The 20,308-nt window shown below is 49.7% G+C and overlaps 1 protein-coding gene across 2 annotated transcripts in view; it reads right to left on the bottom strand.

The window, feature by feature from the left end:
• SDK1 (sidekick cell adhesion molecule 1) overlaps positions 1-20,308 on the bottom strand; it is a 982,790-nt gene that overhangs the window by 219,459 nt on the left and 743,023 nt on the right. For both annotated transcript variants that reach the window (XM_070064289.2, XM_070064294.2), the window contains exons 9-13: positions 19,387-19,581; positions 15,840-15,956; positions 14,184-14,351; positions 12,310-12,412; positions 8,511-8,687 (exon numbers count right to left, since the gene is read on the bottom strand). In XM_070064289.2, the coding sequence (XP_069920390.2) occupies positions 8,511-8,687; positions 12,310-12,412; positions 14,184-14,351; positions 15,840-15,956; positions 19,387-19,581 (760 nt within the window). The remainder of the gene's footprint in view (positions 1-8,510; positions 8,688-12,309; positions 12,413-14,183; positions 14,352-15,839; positions 15,957-19,386; positions 19,582-20,308) is intronic.

The raw sequence follows: 20,308 nt of genomic DNA, 5'->3' as shown, positions 1-20,308 counted from the left end.
GGAATTCCTAGATATCACAGTCGCCTCATTTACTGATAGCACAAGGTTACATTGTCACTCCTTCCTCTGTGGGATAATGCGGGTTTAGGGGAAGCACTTGAAAGGAAATGTGGCAAGAACTAGACTGGAATCCAAAGGAAATGGAAAATAACACATCAGCAAGGCTATCAAACGGAAATGCAATTAAAACAAATTCTGGAAAAGAAGTCACTAATAAAAAGAAGGATTTTCCTGGGATTTACTGGTGGCAAAGCTACAAAACCTCACTGCATAAGTTCTTCCAATGACAAGCCTGCAACGTAAAGTTGCCGACTGCCCAGCTCGGGTATTAAACCTCTACATCTCACAAATCTGGGAGCGAAACTCTGTTTTGTAGCTGTTCAGGACGCCTGCCCATTTTATAAGTGGTCCTGGGCAGTGGTGGGGGACAGGAAGCTGAGCGTGACCCACCTCACCCACTAACTAGTTTTTGGTCTCTCTTAGACATCGATTACTGCTGAACCACATAGGTCAGAAAAAAAGCTATAGTTACCTTGATGTTTCTGAATTTAAAAATGTACTCATTATACTTTGAAATTTATCAAGGTGCTTTGTGCTTTCAGCTACCCAAGAATCACAGCTCTAACTTATGTGCACCATTGATAAACAAACTAATATTTCTAATGTGGACTGCAGCTACTTTGTATATTAGAATCATAAAAAATGAACTTGAGCCTGCAATGTTGTCTTGTTTTCTCTTTAACTGTGAATTAAGTTTTAAATCAGAAAAGAGGTTGCTGTTTATATTTGAGTTCTCCAATAACCAAATCTCCATTAGATTTCCAATAAAGACCACTGTGGAGAAAAGGCCCGAAGAAAAATACCAATTCTACTTCTCCTAAGCCCCATTTCCTACATTTTCTTCCAAGTCTGAATTGGTTTAGTGTGAAACAAAATCAAATTTGCTCAAACAGTCCCACCTGCAAGCAAACAATGAGTAAACTTGGATACATCCAAGTAAGACTGTGGTATAACAGAGACCTCCTCTGCTTCTGTCCCATGGACTTTCCTAGGTGAAGGCACTGTCCCTGTTATCCACGCTGGCCTCCTGGACCACAGAGAAGCCTGTGCTTAGGAGGCAACCCATGGTAGGCTCAGGACAGTCCCTGATGACATCTGGACGTGCTGGAAGGACCACCAGGTGCTTGAGCCAGTAAAATCTACCCAACAGAGGAGAGGGGGCTCAGTGACCGAGTCTGATCACAGTCCAATGGCTCAATGATACTCCAGTGAAAACTCTCCATGGTGACGCTCACCTGGCACCACGGCTGGTAGTCAACCGTGCACTGACGGGCATGAGCAAGGGGAACCTTCAGGTTTGAAGCCTTCCATCTCTTTCCTTATGGGTCCTCCCACTTCTCCACTCCTGATATTAGCTACTTGTAATAAAACTATAAACATAAGGATAGCACATTCCTGAGTTCTGCATAGAAAATCTGAACCTACAGGTGGAGTCAGAAGCCACCAATTTTAGCCAGTTGGTCAGAAGTGTGGGGAGACCAGAAGGCCTGGAGCCTGTGGCTGGTGTCTGAAGCAGGCCAGCTCCTTAAGACTGGTTAACGTGTGCGAGTTGTAGCTTTACTTCATTCCAGGTGATTTGTATCAGAATTGCCTTGAAAGACTTCCCTAACGAGGAAGGTGACCTCAGAGGACTGTCAGGGCACAGCAGGGTTCATGCTGTGGTACAGTGGGCTAAGCTACCGTCTGCAGGGCCAGCGTCCCCTAAGGGCACCTGTACAAGTCCTGGCTACTGCACTTCTGATCCAGCTCCCTGCTAATGCACCTAGGAAAGCAGTGGAGGATGCCCCAAGTGCTTGGGCCCCTGCACCTGCGTGGGAGACCTGCATGGACCTCCTGGCTTCGGCCTGGTCTAGTATTGGCAGCTGTGGTCATTTGGGGGTGAACCAGCAGATGGAAGATACCTATCTCTCCTTCTATGACTCTGCCTTTCAAATAGATAACATAAATCTTTAAAAAAGAAAAAAGAAAGATGATGACCATCAGGGCTAGTGGTGCCCCACATCCTTTTCAACACGTGGACACCGTCAATGTCTCTTCCAGGTCAAAAGAGACGTGCATGCAGCCCCCGGGCCACAGAAGCAGGGGCAGTGTACACACTAACACCCCACAAGACGCAAAGGGACCCCAGCAGATCCTAAGTGGCATTTTGCAACAAGACAGGAAGCCATTCTTATTCTGTATTTCAGAGGGGTTTCCCTGGGATTAATAATGAATTACAGATTGCTTTTCCCACCCAAATAGTATTTTTTCCTCCTTTTAAAAAATCTTGTTTAAAGAAAAAAATTGACATACTAAAATTATACATATTTAGAGAGCATCATGTAATGTTTTGATACATGTATATACTGTGTATTTTCCAATCAGGGTAAATAGATGTTTCTGCTAACATTATCTATAATAACCCTACTGTGCAATAGAATCCCAGAACTCCTTGCTCCTATCTAGCTATAATCTAGTACTCGTTAATCAACCTGTCCACGTCCCTCCCATCTCCCTTCCTTCCCCAGCCTCTGGTAACCATCATTATACTTTTAGCTTCTATGAGAACACCTCTTTGTTTTTGAAGTGTATGATACATTATTTATTAACTGTGGCCATCACATTCAACAATAGATTTCTTTGTTTGAATTCTTTTTTTTTTTTTTTTTGACAGGCAGAGTGGACAGTGAGAGAGAGACAGAGAGAAAGGTCTTCCTTTGCCGTTGGTTCACCCTCCAATGGCCGCCGCGGCCGGTATGCTGCGGTCGGCGCACCGCGCTGATCCGATGGCAAGAGCCAGGTACTTATCCTGGTCTCCCATGGGATGCAGGGCCCAAGCACTTGGGTCATCCTCCACTGCACTCCCTGGCCACAGCAGAGAGCTGGCCTAGAAGAGGGGCAACCAGGACAGAATCCGGCGCCCCGACCGGGACTAGAACCCTGTGTGCCGGTGCCACAAGGCGGAGGATTAGCCTAGTGAGCCGCGGCGCCGGCCAATAGATTTCTTGAACTTACTCCTCCTAACTGAAATTTTGTATGCTTTGGCCACGATTTCCCCAATCACCCTCTCCAGCCCACGTATATGAAGAGGTGCTCAACATTACTCATGCTCGGGGAAATGCGAACTGAAAGCAGAATGAGATGAAACCACAGACCCGCTAGCTTGCACGTCTGACATCACAAGGAGACAAGTGTCAGTAAGGCTGACGAGAATGGTTGGTGGAACGTAAACTGGTAAAGCTTCTAGGAAACACAGAATAACACATATTACCAAAATATTACCTAATATCACCAAATATGTGATCTGGCAATTACACTTCTGGGTATACATCCGGAGGAACTGCAGTCAGTACCTTGTGTTCACATTTTCACAACGGCCAAAATACGAAGTCAATCCAAGTACCCATCACCAGATGCATGGATAAAGAACATGCAGTCTATATACACTGGGAGCTACTCAGCCTTTTAAAAGAAGGCAGTCCTGGAGTTGGCGTTGTGGCATAGTGAGCTAGGCCATCACCTGCAGCGCCAGCATTCCCTACGGCTGCTCTAATTACCACCCAGCTCCCTGCTAATGTGCTTGGGAAAGCAGCAGAGGATGGCTCAAGTCTTTGGGCCCCTGCGCCCATGTGGGAGACGTGGAAGAAGCTCCTGGTTGCTGGCTTCGGCCTGGCCTAGCTCTGGTCACTGCAGCCATTTGGAGAATGAACCAACCGATGGAAGACACCTCTCTCTTTCTCCTTCTCTCTGTAACTCTGCCTTTCCAATAAATACAAATAAACATTAGAAAAGAGAGAGAGAGAGAGAAGGCAACCCTGTCATTGGTGAAAACATGGATGAATCCGCAGGACATTATTTTAAGTGAAATAAACTGGTCACAGAAAGACAACCACTTCATGATCTCACAGGTGGAAACTAAGAAAAGTCAGATTCATAGAAGCCAAGAGCAGAATGCTGCCAAAGCAGTGCTTGGATCTGCCCGTCCTTCCTGCAGTCAAGGGAGCCACAGAAACGGCAGTGTCGCAGCTGAACTTTAAAGAAGTGATCCTGAGACACACTGTGTAGGAATGGAGCCCTGACAGCCCAGGGGTGTTTGTGATTACAGAAGCAGTGGGTCGCTGCCCAGCACTGGTCAACAACGTCTGCTCAGTGGCTCCTAGCCACACCCAATGTGAGGGCCCAGCCCACAACAAATCCCAGGACTCAGAGCTGCAAGGCAATGTAGATTCTCCCTAGTTCTGGCCTCTGTCCTGTATAAAAAGCCCCTCCATGCTATCTCTTATGTTGCACATCATGGATTCAGCGAGGCAAAGAACTTTTCACTTAATATGTGTGTTAGAAATACAAACTATTTCTTTAAATATGTTTTGATTATCTTGAAAATTAAGCTTTGTGGCGCTCTGGACCAACGCACCGATAATAGCCGGATGAGGCTTTTTGATATTCTGAATCCATTTAGGAAAATCTGATCCAGCGGGAAGAGCTTGCATCGGGAGCTCCTCTGGCAGCTTTGCGTGGAGATAAATGATCAGCCCCGTGATTCACAGGCAGTGACACGCAGACTGGTGACAAATGAGAGAGCTCCAAGAACAATGGCAATGAGGCGCTCTGCTGAGTCACTTTGTGATTTAACGGGATGGGGGTGGGTAGGAGAGCACACTGGGCCAACGACGCCCCATAACATCCAAGGTAGAGATAGCATCAGAAACAAAAACGTGGCCTGTAAGTTAGGAGATTAAGCGAGGTGGGTGAGAGAAAAGCAGTTCTGAGAAGGAGCGACTGGTGAAACCGTGGCTGGCGGGGCTGCTCTGACAGAAGCGGATCAGATACGTCTTCTTTCTTTACAGAAAGTGTTGCCCCTTTAATGCACAAACGATGACTTGGTCAAAACCAGCTCCTGCGACTTCACTCAGAGGAGTGGTATTAAATTGCTCACTCCTTATTACGGCTTTGTCAGAAGTCGTCTTATTGAAAGAAACCTCTCCCACTGCCTCAGGGTCTCTGTCTTCATGTCAGCGGCAAATGAGGTTTTCTCCGTTACTCTGGGCTCTTAAGCATGGTTGCGGAATTCAGGAGGAGGGATATAATGCTAATTGGGTCTTTAAAAGACTTAACAATGAATCAATCCACGAAGCCTAGGGAGCCTGGTCCCCTGGGCGTGCTCAGTACAAAATGCTGCTGGGGGACAGGCTTCTTGCCCTGATGGCCGCATGGCCAACGCAAGGGCTGAGCAACCTCACGGGATGGTCTCTGCCGTGAACCTGCTGGGTGCATTCCAGAACTATCCAGGGGTGGGGGTGGGGGTGGGGGTGGGGGGCTTCTGTCCTCACACACTGGACTGTGGCATAAATGAGATCTTTCCAGTAGTGCAAAACACACCCTCCCATTCTAACCCAGGAAGTGAAATGCAGCTTGCACACTTATCAGGCACCTACCATCTACCTGGCGCTGTCCCAGGCACTGAGGGCTCCACTGTCTGTGCATCGGAAAGTTGTGAGAATACAGTCAGAAGTATAGCAGGGTCACAGGGAGACAAAGCCTGCACCCGGGAGGCTGGGTTGCTGCTGCTGAGGGAGGAGTGGCTTCCTTCTCCAGACAGAAAGAGGACCATCACAGCACCCTCTACAGTGTTCCTCCTCTACCAGGTGCCCTGCCTGGATGTTAGGCACACGGGTTCATTCAACACACATCACTAGCCCTTCAAGGCAGATGGTCTCATGTTGAGTTGACCAGCTGGGAAGGGATGTGACTTGGCCATGTCCCACGGTCAGGGTGGGCTGGCAGCAGTTCCCACCAGCCTTGCCCCACCCCTCCGAGCAGGCTGGAGCACACAGCGCAAACGGACCCTAGACCGCACCATGGGCAGCCCGTTTCCCAAGCTCACTTGTAAGGCTCCCAGTGTCTGTATTTAACAAAGCAGCTTCTAACTGAAGTGGACAGGAAAGGGGAAGCAGGCTTTCAGGCTCGGTGAAGGGCACTGTTTGGTCACAAGTGCCTCCCAGTCCCTTCTGCAGTGAGAGGTGTTCCTTGTCGTGTGTGATCTGATAAATCATGGAAACGCTACTGAGCTCGGTCTGGGAGTTCTCTGAGAAACACAAAATGCCTTGCAGTCTCCTGCCATCACTACTGCCCGTGCTGGTGCCGCAGAGCCTCGCGACCTGCCTGCGTCCAAAGACGAACAACAACGTCACCAGCTCACTCAGGCTCGCAAGGCACAGCGCTCGCTGCACCAACAATCGTCTCCCAAATCAGCTCCGTAACCAGTTGTACCCAAACTGGTCTGAATCACAACTCTACAAACATTTCTCTATGTAGAGAAGAGGTAGTCTATTATTTTATACACACAGCAACACTGGCTGAAAAATGTATTTTACTTAGAGGAAATCAAATAAGCGAATAGTAGGGGAGATATGTAAATCAGTAGAACATAAAAGCTGTGCCGAATGAAAAGAACGTGCTCTGCTGGAAGTACGCAATTTGGCTTCTGCTGACAGAGTCTTTATGAACTGCTAGCATTTATTTATTTGAGAGCAACGACGGATGATCTAAGAGTTCTCAAAGGTAGTTTGTGTGAGCTGCACAGGGGATCGTATGAATTCACTGGTTATGACCTCCAATGTTAGCAAAATGAGAAAGAAAACACAAAAGTTTGACCCGAGACAGGGAATGAAGGAAGCAGGCCCAAAGCAGAGCTGGACAAAGGCTTCTGACAGAGCGACCTGAGCCCGTGCGTTCACTCACGGGGTGAAAGCAAAGGACCCGTGAGTATCAAAGATGAGGTGGGGGATGGGGGAGGCTGGCCAGCGTTGAGTAGCATATACACACAGTACACACGAACTCATCTGTGCACGCATACAACCAACCACATCCATACATTACTGAGTGCCTACTAGGTTCCAAACACTGTGAGGCACTCAGAATGCCTATCTGTGCTGTCCCAGTGCTTCTATGCTAGGAGGGGGAGGAACGATGTAGCCTCTACCCTATGTGAGCAGTGCCTTCCAGGAGGAGAGACCAGGTGCTAGGAAGAGCCATGGAAGGACCCTGGTGTCCGAATCCCAAAGGGTGGACACACAGGAGCCACGAACTAAGCCGCAGGGGAAGCGGATGGCCGTGGCTCGGTGGAGGAGACACCGGAGCAGCCCAGGGAGGAAGGCAGAGGTGGGGAGACCCTTGGCCCTGCCAAACACTGCCAGAGCTGAGAGCTTCTTTGGCAGTTGTTGGCTATAGCCAAGGACCCCCGATCCTCTAGGGTCACTGGGCTCCTGTGGCTCCTTGACAAGTAGGCCGACCTTTGCTCCCTACAGGGCAACGAAGGGTCATCCTGGAGAAACGCAGGCTGAGAGGTGGGATGGGATTTTTTCCAGGGACTGGAGGTGCAGGCACACAGATAGGGGCCAGAGGAAGGCCACGTGCCTGTTCACTCATTCACGCGAGCATGCCACAAATCCAGAGGGCCACATGCTTAGCAGGCATTTCTGTCATTTATAATCCCCTCAGTTTGTATCTGGGGATTCAAAGACAAAGCAGACCCAGCCCTGTATTCGGAGTGTTCAAATCTGTTTTTAGGGAATGATTTCTGTGTAGCGAATCCTTCCTGGACAGAGGGGGGCAGGGTCAGTGAGAACCCCCCCGAGAATCGCCTTTCCTGTACTGACCAGCAGGTGGAATGTCAGCAAGGCCGGGAGGCAGTGCCACTGGAGCTGCCACCTCCTCACAAGCCAGCTGCCCCGGTCCCTCGTGTCCGGGTTTGGTTTTGTATTCGTGTGCTCCGGAATATCTGGGTGTCCACAATTTTTTAAAAGCCAATAAATATATGTTGGAAAACTGGAATTAGTCAGCAATTCAGTTTCCTGCTCCGTGAACAGAGTTGGAGCGCACGGAGCAGAGGAGGCGGTGGTTCCCAGACAGACTCCCTGGGGCCCGGACGCTCTGGGTTGGAAGTAACGGGCTGCTGCTTGCTATCTGCTGGCTCTTCAAAGACTTGATGGAAAGCAGCCATGTGCCCACGCAGAGGCAGCTGGAACCAACCTAAACCTGAAGTCCAGTTGGCCTTCCTGACAAAGGCCTGGGCTCCGCGGGCTGACCCTGACGTTTCTCACTGAGCAGAAGCTCTGGTGGGCACTACATGGGAAAGTGGACTTATCGATACTTAAATGTGACGTGGTAAGCAGTTTCTCTCAACCTGGCGTCCCTGGGAAACAGGACAGAGGGGCTTAATGAGGTGGAAAATGAATCATCAAACCATCTACGTCAAGGATGAAATATTCTAATTTTGAAGTTATAAAAAACTCCACAAACCCTGTCAATGTACTTGGCTATGCAGCACAACCTGCTGGCCTCTGATCTCTGACTTGGGACACAAGGTGGGCATCGTGCATGTTAAGTGACAGGTGCCTGGGAAAGCGCTGGCTGAGTGTGGTAGTGCAGATGGCCGAGAGCTGCCTAACGCCAGACGGCGCAGTACTCACATCACTTCCAGCCGTGCCACTCTGGAGTCGTTCCCTCCTTCAGACAGGATTTCACAGGTGTAGTCTCCAATGTCGCCTGACCACGTCTGGCTAATGAGGAGGGACCCATCCTTCTCCACCACAATTCTAGAATTGCTGGATGGGGTGATGACCGTGTTGTCCTTTTTCCAAACATATCTGCAGGTCAAGCAGAGAGTCTTGAGTTACAGACCCTATAGGGATGGGATCACTTGAGTTACAGGCCCTGCAGGGATGGGATCACTTGAGTTACAGGCCCTGCAGGGATGGGATCACTTGAGTTACAGGCCCTGTAGGGATGGGATCACTTGAGTTACAGGCCCTGTAGGGATGGGATCACTTGAGTTACAGGCCCTGCAGGGATGGGATCACTTGAGTTACAGGCCCTGCAGGGATGGGATCACTTGAGTTACAGGCCCTGTAGGGATGGGATCACTTGAGTTACAGGCCCTGTAGGGATGGGATCACTTGAGTTACAGGCCCTGTAGGGATGGGATCACTTGAATTACAGACCCTGCAGGGATGGGATCACTTGAGTTACAGGCCCTGCAGGGATGGGATCACTTGAGTTACAGGCCCTGCAGGGATGGGATCACTTGAGTTACAGGCCCTGTAGGGATGGGATCACTTGAGTTACAGGCCCTGCAGGGATGGGATCACTTGAGTTACAGGCCCTGTAGGGATGGGATCACTTGAGTTACAGGCCCTGTAGGGATGGGATCCACTGAGTTACAGGCCCTGTAGGGATGGGATCCACTGAGTTACAGGCCCTGTAGGGATGGGATCAATTGAGTTACAGGCCCTGTAGGGATGGGATCACTTGAGTTACAGACCCTGCAGGGATGGGATCACTTGAGTTACAGGCCCTGTAGGGATGGGATCACTTGAGTTACAGGCCCTGTAGGGATGGGATCACTTGAGTTACAGGTCCTGTAGGGATGGGATCCACTGAGTTACAGGCCCTGTAGGGATGGGATCCACTGAGTTACAGGCCCTGTAGGGATGGGATCACTTGAGTTACAGACCCTATAGGGATGGGATCCACTGAGTTACAGACCCTGCAGGGATGGGATCACTTGAGTTACAGGCCCTGTAGGGATGGGATCACTTGAGTTACAGGTCCTGTAGGGATAGGATCCACTGAGTTACAGGCCCTGTAGGGAGGGGATCCACTGAGTTACAGGCCCTGTAGGGAGGGGATCCACTGAGTTACAGGCCCTGTAGGATGGGATCCACTGAGTTATAGGCCCTGTAGGGGTGGGATCACTGAGTTACAGGCCCTGTAGGGATGGGATCCACTGAGTTACAGGCCCTGTAGGGATGGGATCCACTGAGTTACAGACCCTGTAGGGATGGGATCCACTGAGTTACAGGCCCTGTAGGGATGGGATCACTTGAGTTACAGACCCTGTAGGGATGGGATCCACTGAGTTACAGACCCTGTAGGGATGGGATCACTGGTAGAAAACGAGCAGCTGATGACCCTGTAAGTACACTAAAAACTTTGGTGAATTCTGTGATACATGAATCCCACTTAAGAAAAATGGGAAGAAAAGCAACAAGATACCGTGGTTGTAATACAAAAGTTAAAATACTGAAGTTAAAAACGGGACAATGAAGAGGACTGGAACTCCTGTCCGATCTTGGGTCTCAGGGGTGGGAGTCCACGAAGACCCCTGTGTTGCACAACAATCCTGCTCCAGGACGGCTCCGGGCAGACATAAGTGATGTCTGGATGAGATGCGACACAGTCCCTAGAGTGGAGTCGCCCAGCTCTGGGGAGACAAACACATCCTACCCCACAAACACGTTCTCTTGAAATCCAGCCATTCTGGCAGAGGGTCCCTAAAACTGTGTTCTCTCTCCTTTGCTCTTTGCATGACCATTTTAGCACGTTTGTCTTTTCAAACAGAGAATCAATTAAGAGGCTGCCAGTCCTCTGATGGATGTGGGCAGGGCCAAAGCTCACTGTGGGTTGAGATGAAAGTGCTGTTTTTCCTTTTCAAATTAATTTGATCAGATTTTTAAAATGTATCCAGTTCTTTGAAGCTTTCCTAGTCACAGAACACAGACATTTATAAACTACTTATCTGAAATTACCCAGAAACAGAGCTGAGCAGATTCCACAAGGACCTACTACAAGAGAACCATCGTCACTGAGGGCCTAGGGCTCCTTGTGGGCACAGAGCTCCTGTACCGAGGGGCGCCCAAGGGCTCAGAGCCCAGGTCCTTCTCAGGAAGGGGCGCCCACTCACCCCAGGTGAAAGCTACAAGGAAACCACCAGGATTCAAAGGCATTGTGAGCTCTCAGAGTGGCAGAAAGCCATACTGACTGGTGCTGCATTCTTGGCGATCCTACTCCAAACCACGTAGAAAGGCACGGCCACCAGCCCTGAGACAAGCCCCAAGGGTGCCTAGGGAATCTTTAACTTCCAATTTTCGCCTGGTTTGTTTTGCATTCAGCATTCTCTTCACTAAAACCACCCTGGTTTGTGAACTGGGAGGAAGTTTAGAGAAGCAGGCACAGGCATGGAGGCTCACGATTGGTCAAACACCGCCCGAGAAGACAGAGAGACGGGCTTATCTGAACCTGGTTAGTAACTTAGGTGCCCACAGCCCCTCCTCCGCCTGGAGGGAAATGTCCCGGACAGCAGGAGGGCATCTTGATCCTGTCCACTGTTTAAACAGCATTCCCCGGGGCTTATACCAGAGTGAAAATACTGTGCTCTATTTTTGAGGCTGAATCCAAAAATTAAAAACTGTTCTGAATGTGGCTGCTCTTCATGGGAAAAAACTCACCACCCAGAGGTACCCGTCTGTGACCACACATTTACCCGGAGGGTCCTAGTTTCCATCCTTCCCTTCCCTGGTGTGAATTCAAACAAGGACAGGATGTCAGAGTTCCTTTAAAGAATCTTCAAGTCGGCCGGCGCCACGGCTCACTAGGCTAATCCTCTGCCTTGCGGCGCCGGCACACGGGGTTCTAGTCCCGGTCGGGGCGCCGGATTCTGTCCCGGTTGCCCCTCTTCCAGGCCAGCTCTCTGCTGTGGCCAGGGAGTGCAGTGGAGGATGGCCCGAGCACTTGGGCCCTGCACCCCATGGGAGACCAGGAGAAGCACCTGGCTCCTGCAATAGGATCAGCACGGTGCGCCGGCCACAGCGGCCACTGGAGGGTGAACCAACAGCAAAGGAAGACCTTTCTCCCTGTCTCTCTCTCTCACTGTCCACTCTGCCTGTCAAAAAAATAAAAATTAAAAAAATTAAAAAAAAAAAAGAATCTTCAGGTCACCCAGGTGCTTTGGTTACATACTTCCCCCTGGGCATGCTAGGTACCTATGCTGTCTTTCCTCTCCGTTCAGGCCTCCCTCGCTCCCCATTTCACAATGAAGCTATCCTGGGAGCAGAGAAAGCCCCTCTCGAGTACGGCCCGGCCCGTGTAAACACTGCTGAAATCCTATTCGATCCCTCTGGATTTTTCTCTCATTAAGTATCAGCCTCTGACAAGTACGTTTTACAGATAGTGTATTAACCTTGGCAGAAAAATCATGAAAAGCTGTATTGAAGTCATGAAGTGGAACATGGCTCCCTGTAAATAATACATAAGGCTGGAGTGGAAAATGGGATTTTGTGTGATTAATGATGGCGCCCGCGACTGTGTGGTGCTGTAATCAGGGATCTGCAGCCAAAATCAAAGTTCCTAAAATTCTTCCTTTTCATCTCAACTTCACTTCACAGGCTCACAGAATATTAATAAGCCCCAAAGTATCGGAACTGAGCTGACCGGAGAGAAACGCGGGGGTCGTGAGTGGCTCCGCAGCGCAGCGTGGCTGTGGTCCCCTTAATCACCACACGGTCCTCAGGCGGGTGGACGATGGACGTCCGATCTGGAAACACACAAGGCATGACTTAGATGGAATTATAAGTTTAATAGTTTCTACCCTCAGGGCAATACTGAATTAGTCATCTGACTTCAAAACCTCTAAGTTTTCTCTTATCTGGGCAAAACGAGTGTAAGTGAAGGCACTCAGAAAGGCTACGCAACTGAAAATCTGACTTTCCACGCTGCAGTGACGCCGGCCACCCCACCCACCCCCCAAAGCCACACTGGCCCTCAAACACTCTGTAGGAAAATGGGAAGGGAGGGCCATGTGGGAATCTTTCTTGGCTTCTACGTTCTGGGTTAAAGATCTAGACTCTTTCCCAAGACAATCATCGCTCCAGCCATCTCTCACATCCACACAACCGTAACTTGGCAAGGTGCGTTCATTTGTTTTGTTTTATTCAAGCCTCACAATCCTGTGATGGCTGCAGGATCTCTGCTCCGGTATTCAGCCATGAAAACAGACGCTCCGAAATGAAGGGACTCGTCCAACACCGCACAGCTAGCAACGGATCGGTGCTAACAGCAGGTTGGACCGCTCCATAAGCTGCCACCAGGAGTGCCAAGGCCCAGTGTGACTGCTCGCTAGCCGCGAGTTAAGAAAAATGTCCGCGTCTCAACTGCTTTGCGGTGAAAGGTGGCGCCTACATCGCCCACCGCGACACAGGTCCGGTGAGGAGCAGTAGGGGAGATGCTTATGGGCCATCAGCATGCTCTGCTGGTCACAGTGGTGTCCTGATTCTGAATCTCAGTGGACACGCGACATCCCTTGGTGAGTGATCTATGCCTCAGAGAATCAGACATCACTTTTTGGACAAGATTTCACATTTTTAGGGATGCATGATGAATTAAAAGTGGCTTGCTACTCAACTGTACCAAATGGAACAAAACATTTTTAGTACTTGACAAGATTATGAGACCCTGTATTTTGTTTAAACTTGGGTATTTTTAGAACACCTAATAAGTTAGAAAGGGTCATTTATCAACGCAGACACCAACCATACGATAAAAATGCTAAATAAATAAGAAATAAAGCAAATGATTTAGTTCTTCTCTAAGGATAGCATTTTAACAAATTATTAGTAAGTTAAAATTTGTCTTCTCGGCAGCTTTATGAAAATTGGTTAGCATAGTCTTTTAACTGTTTTGAACCATTTTTAATAATATAGATTTGAATGAAGAAAAAGGAAAAGTATCATTGAAATTAACAAAAAAAAGTGGAGTGGGTTTTTCGTACTCCAATCCTTATGTTTCTGGAAACAATTTATTTTGCATTTCGGAAACCTGTATTCCAGACAAAATTATAATGGCAAAAGCTGAGAGAAAATACGGATTTTTTTCTTTCAGTTCATTCCTAATATATAAGAAACATCCATATTTAAGATACTAGACATGTTTTGGTTGGTCATAATAATATATAAAGCACTTTTGTATTTTTATTTTTAATTCAGTTTTCATATAAAACTTCTAAAATTAACCAACACATTAATTCAATTATTTGAACTAGTTTAGTATAATATCTCTACTCTGACTTAAAAATCAATCTTTTATCTCTCCTGAAATGTCCCCATTAAATCTTCGAATACATTTTCTAATTATGCTTTTAGAAGCTGAAAAATTAATTACTCAACAGATTTCTATAAATTAGTTGTAAGAATAATCATTCTGCTTTGATTAAATGATAAAGTCCAAGGGCATATTGACATCCCCTCTGCGCGCATGACACGGTGATTACAGCATGATTAGCAGGAGGTTCATGCAGGCTGGGGCCTTACTCCACACGGTGAGCGCCGCACACGCGTGCAGGGACCCCTCTGTGTTGGCGGCATAGCAGGTGTAGTTGCCAGCGTCGTGGGTGAAGACAGGGGCTATCTGCAGGCCCCCAGACTCAAGCAGCATGAACCTGGGGATCCGGACGGAGCCGCTGGCCAGGATGCGGCTTCCTGAGAAGAGCAGAGGAAGCGGGGGTGTCAGAGTCACACCGCGAAAGAAAAGGAGGCAGTGGCTAGACGGCCACCACCAGAACAATCTAAGAAAATAACCAGAATAAAGCAAAAAAAAAAAAAAAATGCACAAAAATAACCAAATCAGTTTCCTTTTGCATTATTTAGAATAGTGAAGACTAAGAACATCTTAATTGCTCAATAATGAGAAATTTGGTTGACTAAATTATGGTCCACATTTGGGATTATTATCTCTGGATGACTGGCTCTTCGGTTTCTTTATATTTATGTGCATATGAAAGTTTTCTATATAAAGTTACTACTATGGTCAAATCAGAAAAGGATATAAAACAAAAGCCTACCCTCTTACTGACCAGTAGTTCCCCGATCCTTGCTACAGACTGTCTGAGCACAGGAACTACACCTCTGAGACCTGAGGGGGTATCACATGGTTTGCTGGCAGCATGGAACAGGCAGGACTTCTGGAGTTCCAGCACCATTCGTTAATGTAGGTGAATCTACACCAGTGGGCACACACCCATGACGGACGGGCTCTGTGCGCCGGCACTGAAGGGCGTGAATGACTGGTCTGCCGAAGGGGCTGTGGAACCACGGAACAGCCTGTGCGGTGGCACTGCTCTTCCTGGGATGGATACCACAGCTGGAGCTAAGCTTCACGTATTAAAGCAGGGAGGTTGGAAAAGAATGCTGTGCTAAGAGAATCTTTCTTCCTTTAAAAAAAAAATTAAAATGAATTAAAAAAAAAACAAAAAACCGGAGGAGCAGGCCTTTGGCACAGCAGCCAAGCCTCGGCTTGGGACTCCTGCACTCCGTACTGGAATGCGCTGGTCCAAGTCCCGTCTCTGCTCTGATCCAGCTTCCTGCTAACGTGAACCCTGGGAGGCAGCCGGTGGTGGCCTAAGTCGCTGGCTCCCTGCCACTCACACGGGAGACCCAGGTTGAGTTCCAGGATCCTGGCCTGGGCCTGGCCTAGCCCCAGCTGTTGCAGGCATTTGTGGAGTGAACCACTGGATGGAATATCTCCTGTGTTTCACTGCCCTTCAAATAAAATGCAAATGCGCCATTTTTTTTTAATGAACGGACACAATTCTTCATTGTGAATACTGTAAGGAAAGACTGACTCCTTGCTTTCACAAACGGGAAAATCCTACCAGAGTTACTTCAAACCCAGTCCTTAGCACTTTGAGGAGCCCCAGGAGGCCAGAGGAATTCCACAAAGGTTTGAGTTAGAAGACAGTGACACTTGCACAATTATTATTTTCTTTTTTAAAAACTACTGTCTTTTCTAGAAGTCTGGGGTCTTGTCTGTCCCATTCACCCTGTACCCCAACATCTAGCACCGTAGGCATCCAATAAATCTTTATTGAGGGAACAAATGAACGAGAGTCAGAATAATAAAACCCAACCACTGGCCGACCCATTTGTTTTCTGCACTGGCCACAGCAGTGAAAACGGGTTGCTCCTTACCCCTCTTCCACGTGATGGCGGGTTTGGGGGCCCCAGACACCTCACACCGTAGAATCGCTGTCATCCCGTCAGTGACGGTGGTGTCCACTGGACGCTGGGTGAACGCAGGAGCAATATCTGGGGAGAGGAGTTAGATGGTGAAATGTTCATCCCATCAGCCCCTGAAGACGCTCACATCAGCTGTGTGTGTGGCAGGGTCCGTGCGCGTCTAATGAGATCCACTGCGGGGATAAGGGCCACCCTTCCGGGGTGACTGTGACTGCCTGCTACTCATCTCCTGGGAACGACTGGAAGAGAAAATATTCTTGACATGATGGACACACAGGTGAGAAAGGTCAGGCCAAGGAAGAACAGTCTAGGTGAATGTGTTGGAGAGAGGAGGGGCATTCACTTCGGTAAAACCAACAAGCTGCTTTGGTCCTTTAAATTTGAAAGGGCTCATTTTTAAACACAACGTGTTCTTCTCATGAAGACCCTTTCCTGGATTTGTTCTGAAACATAAAACAGTTAGGGCCCCTTTTGGAGAGGCATCCTGAGCCCGGGGTTAGATTTCTCCTTGTTCACTGGGAGCTGCGGGGGCCTCCAGCAGCATGAAGGAGGGAGTTGTTCCCATGGTGCCGGTGAGAAATCACCCGACTGTGCTGCTCTGATAACCATTACAACAGCAATCCCGACACAGTGTCGACAAGGAGCCCCTGTCATGATGCCCCCAGGGGGAAAAGTGGAGACAGCAGCACTGCTGGCCCCTCTTGCACACCTGGTGGGAAGGCCTCGGACGGCCTCTGACGCACCTGCTGAGCTCATGGTCTCTCTGCCCCTCATGTGAGGCCACCCGAGTCCCAGGTCTTGCCTGGATGACACGGGCGTCCCTAGCTGGTCTCGGTGCTTCTGTGTTTTTCTCCCCATCCAGGCTTCACCCAGCTTTGCCCAGGCAAAGCTACGATGCTTCAGGACCTTCCCAGTTCAAGGCCCCCCCTGGTTCCCCACCCCTCCCCAGCTCTTAGCGCCCATAAATCCCTCCGATCTGCTTCCTACCAGGGCCACCTTGCCCATCATCAGGCTCTGTCCTCCCTGCCTCCCTTCACTTGCATGCACCCAGCTGGTTCCCTCCAAGGCACCTGAGCAGTCCCTGGCACGCTCCGCCACAAGCACGCGCCCACGCTTTTGTTCGAACAGCTCCTTCTTACCTTCAGTTAGAGAGTGGCTCTCCAATCGCCCATCTAAGCAGAGTCCCTGGTCACTCTGCCACCTCCCCCGTCCTGTCTCTCTGCAGCGCCCCCTGCCTTGTGCTTCACCCCTGCACTGTCTTCCTCCCCTGCTCAGGCCTCTGTCCTGGACACAAGGGACCCTCGCCTGTGGTCCCAAGGCCTAACCCAGGGGGCCTGACCAAAGACTCAGTAGCCATTTGCCAAACAAATGGATATCCATTGTTAAACATGCATGTTCCTTGCATTAAAGATATCTTCATTTGAAAAAGAAACTCACGCTAGGAAAATCCTTCACTTCTACAGCGGACGGTAGCACCGTAGTGATGACGGATGCACTGTTCAGTTAGCATCTGCTGCGGCACCAGTCTAAGTGGTGCGCCGTACTAACTCCCCACTTGCCGGCCACAGAGCTGTCCCGGTAGATGGGCAGGTCCAGGTGGAAGGAGAGTCAGTGAAACACCTGGGCCAGCTTATCTTCTAATGCCGGGTCTCTCACTGGGGCAGACTTCAGCCTGTTGGCCATCTGCAGCCTGCAGCCCTCGCATGCAAAGAAAGCTTCACTGGGAGTGGGTGTCTGGCCCATCAGTTGGGACATCTGTTTCCCACAGCAGAGTGGCTGGATTCGATTCCCAGCTCTGGCTCCAGGCTGCAGCTTCCTGATAATGCAAACTTTGGGAAGTACCAGTGATAGCTCAAATGGTTGAGTCCCATTCACCCATGTGGGAGACCCCCAACTGAGATCCCAGCTCCTGGCTTTGCACCAGCCCAGCCAGGCCACTGCAAACATCGGGGGAGTGAATAAACAAACAGGAGCTTTCTCTTTCCCGATAACATTGTAAAATAACAAGACATTACAAACACGGTAAAATTTTACTGGGGCACAGCGCCTCCCACTGGCTGTGGAGCTGCCAGGCGGCTTCACTCCGCGACGGCCAAGCTGAGAAGTTGTGACAGTGACCGAGTCCCTTGAAGCCCAGAACGTGTGCCCTCAAGCCCTGCATAGACGAGGCTGGCCAGTCCCAGGCCCAGCACTCCCTGGCCCCGACTGTAAGGCAAGCTTTAAATAATTCTAACTGATCCAGACCCAGTTTCTGGCTTAAGTGGCTGATGTTACTGCAATGGTTGAAGGAATACTGGCTCTCAGTGCTCGAAACTGGGGGAGATTTGACTCCCCTGAACAGGTTAAGAAAGCGACCAACAGTCCACCAACACACGTATGAGCATTTTTTAAAAAATTTTTTGACAGGCAGAGTGGACAGTGAGAGAGAGACACAGAGAGAAAGGTCTTTCTTTTGCCGTTGGTTCACCCTCCAATGGCCGCCGCGCGCTGCGGCCGGTGCATCGCGCTGATCTGAAGCCAGGAGCCAGGTGCTTCTCCTGCTCTCCCATGGGGTGCAGGGCCCAAGCACCTGGGCCATCCTCCACTGCACTTCCCTGGCCACAGCAGAGAGCTGGCCTGGAAGAGGGGCAACTGGGACAGAATCCGGCGCCCCGACCGGGACTAGAACCTGGTGTGCCGGCGCCGCAAGGTGGAGGATTAGCCTATTGAGCCGCAGCGCCGGCCCACGTATGAGCTTTTAAATCCCCCATCCACCCCTCCACAAGAGCCCTGGCCGTCTACACACCGGCGCTGATTTGCCGCCTCAAGTGGCTCTCACACCTCAGAGCACTGGCATTTTGCTTTCAACAGGGTACACATGAAAGGTATAATTCCATAATCACTAAATTCCACTTCATTTTAGAAGAACAATATTACAAGTACGGGAGATTAAAAGGAAAACCCACGGATACAATGAAAACCTTTACCTTTACTTTTTAAAGACAGAGTACGAACGTATTTCTGTTAATGGGATAATAAAAAAACTCACAAAAGAACTGTAATTGTGCAATAAAACTAAAATAGAGAAAGAATATAAAAAAATGGAAAAAAGATCAAAAGAAAAAGATTAGGAGCAAGCTATTCACTCAACAGTCCTTCCAATTCTGTCCAGAACACTGAGCACTTTTTTCTACTTCTTCCCAACAAAGAGGAGTGCTCAGTGCTGGAGAAATCAGGACTCCCGTGAGAAGCCCACAGGTGGCAAGGACTGGGAGCACTTGATGTCTCCACCACTCAAGGGACCCCCAAGGAGGAGAGGTGTGCCTGGGGTGTGTTCCTGACCAGCCCTCCCGCTGTGGCCACATCTCCTGTCCGCCCAGCTCAGGGGCTGCACAGACACCACTGTTTTCTCTCTCTCTCTCTCTCTCTCTCTCTGTCTGTGTGTGTGTGTGTGTGATGTGGCTCAACATGCGGGAGGCTCGGGGCTGCAGTCCGGTCCACGCCGACAGGCGGTACTCACTGGTTACGGCCAGGTAAGTGTGCGTCTGGATTTCCCCTCCCTCGTTGCTGGCAAAGCACTGGAAGATTCCGGAGTCCTCCGGGCGCAGCTTCTGGATGCGCAGGCCGCCACTGGCGAGCACCTTGTAGCGAGGGTTCTGGAGCTTGCCAATGGAAACGGCATCCTTGTACCACTGGAGGGTGGGAAGAGGGACCCCTGTGTAGGAGTGGACACGAATAGGCATTCTGAATATGCAAATTCCAGGGATTCCTCACGGAAGGTGTGAGCACACTGTTTCCAAGGCTAGCACGGCGAGATTTTCACAGCCACCTTCTCATCATTTAGGAGTTATTTTTCTCATCTCAGATTGAGCAGCAGCGGCCTCCAGATCCAAAGTCTGGACACCTCTGGGCTCACCCCGTGGCCTGGACGGAGATGGTCTCTGCTGGCCCACGGTGCCCGACTCTTCACTGCGTGGCAGGCACAGATGCAGGTCGGGAGGGCAGAGGGCAGGCTACAGGCCAGATCCCAGGTCTGCCCTGGCTGCCTGCATAATTGTGCAATACTTTCCCTGTCTCTGTGCCTCTGCTCCTCACAGATGGGTGAGGCTGTAATACTCACTGCTTTAAAGGCTGTGAGGATTAGGCACGTTTATGTGGAGATGGGGTTTGCACTGTAGTTAAGCTGCTGCCTGGGATTCCCATATACCATGGCAGTGTCTGGGCTAGAGCCCCGGTTCCAGCCCCGAGTCTGGCTTCCTGGTACACATCTTGAGAGGCAGTTAGGTTCCTGTCATCCACAGAGGAGACCCAGACGGAGTTCCTGGCTCCTGCCTTTAGCCTGGCCCAGCCCTGGCCACTGTGGGCACTAGGGGAGTAAACCATTATATAGGAGATTTCTCTCTAATTCTCTGCTTCTCAAATACATAAAAAAGTAAAAATTA

Source organism: Oryctolagus cuniculus, chromosome 19 (assembly GCF_051225735.1).
Source record: "Oryctolagus cuniculus isolate XC-2025 breed Fujian yellow rabbit chromosome 19, ASM5122573v1, whole genome shotgun sequence".
NCBI lineage: Eukaryota > Metazoa > Chordata > Mammalia > Lagomorpha > Leporidae > Oryctolagus > Oryctolagus cuniculus.
Note: the sequence above shows the minus strand (reverse complement) of the source record. Positions and strands in the feature narration are given on the sequence as shown.